Source organism: Sinocyclocheilus anshuiensis, unplaced genomic scaffold, assembly GCF_001515605.1.
Source record: "Sinocyclocheilus anshuiensis isolate Anshui unplaced genomic scaffold, SAMN03320099.WGS_v1.1 scaffold248, whole genome shotgun sequence".
In the NCBI taxonomy this organism is placed as follows: Eukaryota; Metazoa; Chordata; class Actinopteri; order Cypriniformes; family Cyprinidae; genus Sinocyclocheilus; species Sinocyclocheilus anshuiensis.
Window position 1 is genome coordinate 1554645 of NW_015555734.1, and position 9972 is coordinate 1564616.

General features: G+C 33.9%; 1 protein-coding gene across 1 annotated transcript in view; it reads left to right on the forward strand.

Annotated features, from left to right (window-relative positions):
- Positions 1 to 4467, forward strand: part of LOC107672963 (ephrin type-B receptor 5-like) — a 58199-nt gene extending 53732 nt beyond the window's left edge. The window contains exons 15-19 of the mRNA XM_016466347.1: positions 446 to 664; positions 841 to 990; positions 2128 to 2312; positions 2398 to 2553; positions 3741 to 4467. Of these exons, the coding sequence (XP_016321833.1) occupies positions 446 to 664; positions 841 to 990; positions 2128 to 2312; positions 2398 to 2553; positions 3741 to 3846 (816 nt within the window). The 3' untranslated portion in view covers positions 3847 to 4467. The remainder of the gene's footprint in view (positions 1 to 445; positions 665 to 840; positions 991 to 2127; positions 2313 to 2397; positions 2554 to 3740) is intronic.
- Positions 4468 to 9972: the final 5505 nt, after the last annotated feature.

Genomic DNA, 9972 nt, shown 5'->3' on the forward strand with positions numbered 1-9972 from the left:
TATCATTTGGTTCTTTGGTGTCTTTTTGGAGTTTCTAAGTGTCCTTTTTTGGAAAGACATCTAAATTTATCTTGAAAAAAGCTTGCAGAAAATATTGATTTTTGAGAATCACCCTTCAATATTTTGGTTTACTTTGCTGGATATAGCAAATAATGACAACATAAACATTTGAAACAAGATAAATGGACTATGCTTAATTTCATGAAGTGTGCGATTAATCGCAATTAATCACAGAAAAAGGATGTGATTAATTAGATTAAAAATTTTAATCGATTGACAGCCCTAATATATGTATTTATATATATATATATATATATATATTATATAAGAAAAAATTACATTACTAAAATTAGAAGATTTTTTACATTGAACATGTATGAAAATACATAAAATCTATACATTTAAAATGCATATTCATAACTTTGTCTTTTTTTTTTTTTTGAAGGAAAACGAGGATCAGTTCAGCGTCTTGCAGCTGGTAGGCATGGTGAGAGGTGTTGGAGCCGGAATGCGTTATCTTTCAGAGAGGAATTTTGTCCATCGTGACCTTGCTGCCCGGAACGTTCTGGTGAATTCAAACCTGGTTTGTAAGGTGTCTGACTTCGGCCTGTCCCGTTTAATGAGGGGTCTGGACCACAACATGCCCACCTACACTGCTTCACTGGTGCGTTATAGGAAGATTTCTGTAAATGTAAAAACACTGTTTAAATGGATGTATGTAAATTCATTTCATTTATTAGTTCTTTTCATTCTTGCTCTGCTGAGATTTTTTAGGCCTAGACAGCTTTGTTAATTTGTGTTGTCATTGCATTTGATTGAATTATTCCCTCTGTCTTTCAGGGCAGTAAGATCCCTGCGCGGTGGACAGCTCCTGAAGCTTTCCAGCATCGTAAATTCAGTTCAGCAAGTGACGTCTGGAGTTTTGGGATACTCATGTGGGAGGTCATGTCATATGGAGAACGTCCATACTGGGACATGAGTAACCAAGAGGTGAGCATTATTAATTTTACAGCCACATGTGCTTTACATCCCATGCAGTCACAAAGCAATTAAATGAACCAAATGTACACTAGAGGGAGCTATTGGAATGTTTTATGCGCAGTTGCATAAACAAACCACAATATAGTTCAGTGTACTGTATATGTGTTTGAAACTTGATGCTTGGGATTTAAAGTTTGCAGCCTTACTCTGAGAGTGTGACATTTAGCAGATTTAATTTTTTTAGAGAAGTTTTTCTCTAAAAGTTTTTAGTTTCTAGCCAGCAGCTAGAAATGTCATGACTTCAGTGAGTATGTGTTCACATGTTGACTAAATAGTACAACATTAAATGGCTAATTTTTCAGCTGCTTTGAATCTGGAAGTATTTTTCCCCTTCTTTTTCTTCCTAGGGATTTCAAAGAATGATTCAATAAAGAGCTCTAATACATGAACCAAGCCAACCAGCACTAAGACTTTGATTTGCAACAAAAAGAGTATTTTGAACATTTATTAACCAAAATCCTGTAAAGCGAATGACGCAATCCAGTAAAAAAAAAAAAAAAATGGTATAATATAAAACTTTTGCACTGTGCAAACATCTTACTAAATGTTTTTTTCCCATCTTATTCCTCTTTTCTAACTCAGTTAGTGCTTTCTGGTTTTTTTTCTGTTGCTTTCTGTTTTTCGGTTCCTTTTTCTTCTACATCTCTTTTCCACTCCCTTCTTTTGTATTTCTCTGACTCATACAATTAAACACTTATGATACAAACATACACACGTACGCACTGTAAAGTTTCAGGAGTAAAACTGTATTTAAATACGGGAGTGAATCCCCTAAATTATCATTCCGCGTGTGTACAAAACATGAAACATTACCGAAATTGTGATGATTGACGGCATGGTAACCATAGCAACATTCTGGCGTCTTGCATGATTGATATCGGCTATTTTTGACCAAAGTTATATTACAGCAACCAAAGACCTGTTATGTTCTGCAACTAAACCACCGTCGACAGAGGCGTTGTGTTTTGTAGATGCTTGAAAGATTGTAGAAGGCTGTAGAATGTGTTTTTTACTTAGCCGCAGTGTGTACTTGGCAGTGTATGTGTCATCTTTCTTTCCTAATTATCCTCTCTCTATTTTTTCTAGGTGATGAAGGCAGTGGTTGATCAGTACCGTTTACCTGCTCCAAACGGTTGTCCTCCAGCTCTTCACTCTCTAATGCTGCAGTGCTGGCAGGCCGACAAACAGGACAGGCCAGGATTTGATTCTCTTCTGTCGTCCCTTGACCGACTCATACGCCACCCTGCTTCCCTAAAGGCCGAACACAGCCGGTGAGTTGCTGAAAACTACATTTACCACATTATATTAACAGGTAATATTGTGTTTGATCTTTTAAAATATTCTCCTCTCTCTTAGTCCCAGCCAGCCACTCTTAAGCCCCACCCCTACTGACCTCTCAACAGTGACAACAGTCGGTGATTGGCTGACAGCACTAAAGATGGACTGGTATAAGGATGCATTTGAGAGAGCACAGTACCTCAGTCTGGAAAGAGTGAGCATGCTCACAATGGAGTAAGTTAAAACACACTTTTCACTTTTCACATTAGTTTGTCCAACATATACATACGTCACAGAAGAATTTCTTTCTTTCTCTCTTTTTTTGTTTTTCAAAAAGAAATTAAAATTCTTACCACAGAGTCATTCCTGCCAAATCTCAAATGATGTATTGTGTTTAATAGCATTCTCTAATGGACAACTGTAATATTTTTGGAATAAAATAGCCAACTCCTTTTTCTTGCTATGGCTAATTTCACAGATAGCATTTTATAAATTTTAAATACACTGAAATTAAATAATATTTTCCGACTTCTTGAATAATTTGACATTTTCTTTCTTTCTTTTTCATTTTTCACACATCACATCTCATATTTCATTCCTGACACTGCTGTCTCTTTAGTAAACAAGTACAAAAACTTTTTCAAAAGCTCAAGAAGCCTCACCAAGGCTGCATTTGTTTGAACAGAAATACAGTAAAAACAGTAATATTGTGAAATATTATTAAAATCTTGTGAAAACTGTGATCATTTTAGTTTTTAGGATTCTTGGATGAATAGAAAGTTCTAAAGAACAGCATTTATTTGTATTTATATTTATTTTTAAATCAATCTTTTTTTATTCTATTATATATTTAAAAAAATGTAATTTATTCCTGTGATGCAAATCTGTCTTCAGTGTCACATGATCCTACGTAAATCGTTCTAATATGCTGATTTGGTGTTTAAGAAACATTTCTTATTATTATCAATGTTGAAAGCTGTTGTGCTGCCTAATATTTTTGTGAAAACTGTAATACATTTTTTAGGGTTCTTAAATGAATATAAAGTTCAAAGGAACAGCATTTATTGAAAGTATTTTGAAGAATGATCCCAAACTTTTAAGCAGTAATGTATAGATCTATGTAGAGATATACATATAATATATAATAAATATAGAATTATTGGTTTGTTATTATTTCATTCTTTGTTTAGATTTGTTTTAAAATGTAAGGAGTTGTATTTTTATAATTAAAAATATTCTTTTATTTGTATTTAAGACGAAAGGTCTGGGTTACCTGTTGGTTATTTATATAAAAGGCTTACTAATTTTATTAGTTCTAAAGTTCTATTGATAAAAAATATATTTCAGTTGAAGAAACATTCATTTACAAACACACATTTCTGTGTGAGTGCTGTGAATATAATGCATCACTTTTCTCTCAGGGATGTTCAGGCTCTAGGAGTGAATCTGCTCGGTCATCAGCGGAAGATCGTAAATGCAGCTAAGCAGCTCAGGACACACCTCACTCAGGGACATGTGGAGGTCTGATGCTTCCCACATTGTGTTGACACAGCAGTGCATGCTGGGAGATCTAGTCCACAGCCTGTTGCAGCCCACAAGAACACTGGAATAGAGATGAGGATGGCAAAAAGAGCCTTCAGTGAAAAAGAAAAGTTTTATTATGAATTATTTGCCCATCTGTCCCACCCTTCCTGGCTGAACTGTTGTCTTCCATATTCTTCTTTCGCTGACTCCCTCCTTCAGTGTTGCACTACTTCTCACTTTCTTATCAGTTCATTAATTACTGGCATTCAGTATGAACTTGAGCCTTAAGAACACTCCTTCACAATCAGTTGCAAGGACAATCAGAGACTTTAAATGAAGAGTAACAGACTGTTATGTCTTTGTTGGCACGTGTGGTCAAGGGCACTAGATGTTTTAGTTTTAAGTACACAACCAAACAATACTCATATTGAACGATAAACTGAACCCCCATAAAAACCACCACAAGTACACTGCTAAAAGTCATGTTTCTAATCAGTATTTTGCCTTGTTTTCCAGTAAAAATATCTAAACTATGCTGAGAGCTTAACAAGTTTGTTTAAGAATGTGTAAATATAAATAAGTTTGGGGTCAGAGAGATTTAAATATTTTTGAAAGAAGTCTCAATGCCGCATTTATTTGATCAAAAATACAGTAATATTGTGAAATATAATTACAATTTAAAATAAAAGCTGAATTTTCAGCATCATTACTCTAGTCTTCAGTGTCACATGATCCTTCAGAAATCATTCTAATATGCTGATTTGGTAATCAAGAAACATTTCTTATTATTATTAATGTTGAAAACAGTTATGATGCCTAATATTTTTTGTTAAAACTGTGATAATTTTTTCAGGATATTTGGATGAATAAAAAGTTCAAAAGAACAACATTTATTTGATACATATATTTTTTTTGTAGCAATTTCAAATTCTTTGCTTTTGAGTAATAAACAAGTATTTATTTATTTCAAAACAATTCTTACTGGCCCCTAACTTTTCAACAGTATATATCGGCAATGGTGCAAGTAGAATAAAAGGAATATTTTCCCAAGAGATACTGAAAAAAAAAAAACATCATAATATGTGATTTTGCTTTTTGAGTAAATTTATTGTTTTATGGATGTTATTTTTACTGGAAAACAAGACAAATAACATCAATACAAATATTTTTGCACAGCAAGTTATTTAGAGACACAAATGGTCTTAGTGTTTCTTTAGTGCGCTAAATGTTTTGCGAGTATCAATCGTACACTGCAGCCACGGTAGTTCACTGCTTACCTGTGACTAAGACCTGTGATGTTCCATCATCTCACCTGTGACCATCACTTCACATCTGTGCTACTGTGAGCCAATTTCCCTCCACCGATCCTAGTCCTGTCCGCTAGCAGTTGTGTTCCTGTAAATGACTAGATCACCCCTCAAACAATGTTGCATAAAATCACACTGTAATTTATGAGCATTGTGAAGTAGGTGTTGCAGTAAATGTGATTACAATTGCTGGGTGAAGTGAGACAGAGAGAGAGAGAGAGAGAGAGAGAGATGTGCTCCTTGTGTGTTTGTTTGTGTGTGACATATTTACTAGGGCTGGGTAAAAAATATCGATATCTCTATTTTAATCGATTCTCATTTTTACGAAACGATATTGATTCCTAAATCCCAAGAATCGATTATTCTAGCCTGTTTGCAGTTAATGGACGGAACATTGAAGGGTACTTCCCATCCAATATATCGCAATAAGCATTGTGTTTTGTACTTTTAATATGAAACAAAGTCTCAGATTTCAAATTATGTCCATTGTATTGCAGTATTCACACAGTAAATGCCGTTTTGGCGCTGTTTAATGTGGAGTGACAGATCGCTGTAGCGCCTCAGTTCAACAGACGCAGCAGCAAGGCGCACGTGAACTGATCAGATCTCCTCCACTTTAATACCAGTTTCAGCACAAAATAAACATGACTAAACATCCGAAGGTAAGATAAAAGAAAGAGTACAACTTTAGAATCCGTATCCTGTCTCATGTAATCGCTCAGTGTTTCAGCCGCGCAAAGACTTCAATATAAAGGCTTGTAAACAATATGTAACTTCACATACATTCAGTGAGCATAAACTCATTAGTAAGCTAGATAAATAAACTGTAAAGAGGGGCATTTTGCTAAATATATGCACCATATAACATATTCATTATAAATGTAACTGTTCTTCAATGTTTAATTTATGTTTGAATAAATCCATCAAGTTTTTATGACAGCCACCATTGTTTATATTTCAAAAAAACGAATTGAAGTAGAAATATTATTATGTAATTGTAACTTTTATTATTTTAAGCCTATATTTTAGTTATAGGTAATCGAATCGAATCGCAAGCTTGTGAATGAGACTCGAATCAAATTGTGAAATTTGTGTCAAAACCCAGCCCTAATATTTACAGTACAGGTGAAACTGGTGCTGCTGAAAAAAAGTGTGTGCTTGGGTGTGAATGGATTTCTGTATAAAAAAAAAAAAAATGTAAAAAGGGAGTGTATGATAAAGTGGATGTATATTTGAATCTGTTTGATTGTACAGTTGTTCACCACTGTTCCACTACTGTCCAAATTTGTAAAATATATATGATTTTGTTTAAAGATGCATACTGTATTTATTTACATCTTGAACCACAAAAAAAAAGTCTGTACTCATCACGTTGCTGAAATTTCCTTCTGATTTCCCATGAACAGCACAGAGTCAGCTAAATGACATATCAGACACTGATCAGCATGCGTCAGCTTTACCTGGAAGTCGATGAGATTCTCAGTATGAGATCAGAGTATGATCTGATAGGGGTGATGAACACAAACTCCACATACACAAAATAACTATTTTAAATGAAAGTTAAAATATGCAGCTATTTCTGCTGTGTCATGTTAATATGCCATCTAAAGTTGTTTTAAACAGCATTTTGCTAATTTGTATAATTATGCATGCATATATAGTAATGTGTATATATATAATAATAATATAGTAATAGTAATATATATATATATATATATTACTATTCAGTTAGGATGCATTAAAATGATCGAAAGTGACAATAAGTTGCTGTTCTTTTAAACTTTCTATTCATCAAAGAATCATTTATATTCCATAAAAATGTTTAGCAACTTAAAACTGAAGAAAAATTATAAAATGAGAAATGGTGACTATTCACAGCACGTTAAAAAAAAATTACATATTCTGCCTCAACTACCCTTATATGTTGCAAAAAAACATGCACTCCCACTTGTTTGGTCGTTCAACAATTTCTACACTGTGAATTGCTGCTGATTATTTTAAATATTTGCTGTGCCAGGATCACACATACTGTAACATTTATAGGTTAGTGAAAAGCATCCTGCAAAAACTTGCATTATTCCAAGTGCAATAATGACCAGAACTCTGCATTCTTGCTACACTCTGACCTTGGTGAACTTAACTGAAGCTGTCCATTAAATTATTGCAGCAAAATAAGTTGTTTGCAATCATTTGTGGTAGACAGGATGAAATGACATACAATAATTTGCACATGGAAATCTTACAACAAACACATGCCTTGGGTATTAGGCTATTCTTTGAAGCTAAATAACACGCAGCAAATATGTGCTTTTTAATGCAAAACAACACAACTGAGTCAACTGGGAGAAAAAAAACATCCATTACTTCACAATATGTGGTCTAACTAACATTCTATAGATAGTATCCCATCCTGTGTTTCTGAGCCATTTAAACAAGCCATTTAAAACACTTTTGACCAATCATTATGACTCATGTACCTGACCATCAAAGACCATCATTTGTCTTTTGAACTGTCCAAACTCACTTCAAACCAGTGCTTTACATTAGTTAATAACATTTAGCCAAATGTAAAACTTTTGCAAATGTATATATTCAGTGTTGATAAGAAAAATATATTAGGCTCGGTTTCACTGACGTCCCCACCACACGGATTTCTTGGTTAACCAAAACACTTATTTCTTCTTTGTGATGTAAACATACAATTAGGCCTTGTTTTTTAGGTCTCTGGTGTTTGACCACTATGTGTTATGCCTTAAATTACCTTATATTACCCAGCCACTCTCTGTGTTATTGCATTTGATGTCCTCTTAATCCCAGCAATGAGAGCAGCTGCATGAATTTTCTAAAAATTTTTTTTTGTCTTAGTAAAAGTGTGTTTATTCATGGCAACAATTGTAACCAATAGAAAACATAGTCTAAAATTCCTCATCTGCTTAATTAGACCAGTTGCAAACAATAAAGTAACATTTTATTTATTAATTCGTTTGTTAATTAGCCTACTATAAGGCTTGTGTTTACACGTGAACTTTATTTTATGTGGACAACTTTGTGTAAAATACATATTTTACATTTAGGCTACCGAAAAAAAAATATATAGGCTAGCCTACCGAAAAGCAAACGAAACATGTCTGAGAATTGTCCGTGAAACTGGTCGACGGGTAATAACTTCGTATCGTATTTTCCGTTAAACCAGATGTGTTTCGCTCGTTAAAACAGATTGACCGATTATTTTTGGTCGTTTAGGCTATTACAAGTAGCCTAAACATCTCGGAACGGCGTGCAAAACATCATTAGGCGACCTTTAGTGTGTTAAAACATAAGTGGTCTGTCCTGTTGCGTTGAAAGACGTGAAAACAATAATCCTGAAAACCGGTTTATGCCTTGACCCGGTGTGGTGGTATCTGTCTGACCAGTCCTTCACCACATTACTGAGAGAAGTAGTCTGGCTAATAAAGATAAAGAGGAAGACTCTTTGGTTTTGTGCGGATTTAGGACTGAATGATCCAGTGTTAGTGTTCAGTGGAGGAGAACAAACGCTCGTTGATCGGACGTTGGGCCCTGGACCTCAAAAACCTCCGGCGCTTTCATAAAGGTGAATCAGGTTGTTTTGAATTATCTAGAACATCCTGGTATCCCGCTGGTTTCGGACAGGTTTGCTGTACATTTATCTGACACAGTGTTTTTAAAAGTGTTGACTGGTATGGTTTTGTTTCAGGTTGGCTAAGATGATGGGTGCGAACCGAAAAATATGGACTACGGACCAATCTCGCAACTCCATAGAGGTACATAGTGAAGAAAGGCAATTTATGTCCTCTTTAGTCCAAATCATGTTTAAGTAAATCACTTAAGTAAAATAATAAAATAATTTTAAAAAAGAAATACAACGACAGGCATCTTTGATAGTAAGATTCAAAGTTAGTAGCTAATTAAGTTGTTAACATAACATTGAGGTTATATAAGCTAACTACAAACTCACATAACTGTCTCAATCTGTCCCGAACTATAATGGGTCTCATACTGGGCACCTAAACCTCTCTTGATCCTTTTCTACTGTCCACCTGTGTGATGTCCTCCACCCTCCTTTCCAGACTCAGCCATAAGTATAAATACTGATGTCAGACTGCTTACCTTAGTATTGTCCACTGACAGTCAAACAAACATGCTGTACATCGATTACTAAAAATAACATTGGAATAACATATTAAGGATTTTTGTAAGGTAGGTGAATATTGCTTTGAATGCTGGCATCTTTGGTAGTATTGTAACTGATTGCTATGTTATGAAAGTGGATAGTGGGGTAAATGGTTGTTTTTCTGCATTTAAAAAAAAAAGTGGAATAATAATAATAATAATGTTAACCAAAAAAGTGCTTCATATGTTAAATTCCTAAATTAATTTTATTTTAGTAAAAAAAAAAAAAACTAAAAAGCAGTAGTAATAGTCATATTTTAAATATAAAATATTAAAAATATAAAAGATTTTTAATCATCATATATACATTACATAACGTTATATCAACAGTTAGTTTAGAATGTACAAAAACAGGTCATCTAAGTTTGAGTAATCATTTTAAAAAGAATTGTTACTTTTAAAGGATCGTTTTAATTATTAAGATAAACTATATACTGATTTTATAATAAAATGTTGAAAGTGCTGATGAGGAGGAAAACTACATCATGACCGGCATGTTAATTTAAATATTATGTAGACATTTCTAAGAATATGTTTTTGAAAATCACTTTTTTTTCCTGTGGTTTAAGTTATTTTGACAATGTTGATTTCTTCTTGTCAGTCTTTTTGGTCTGAAACTCCTCCAGAAACC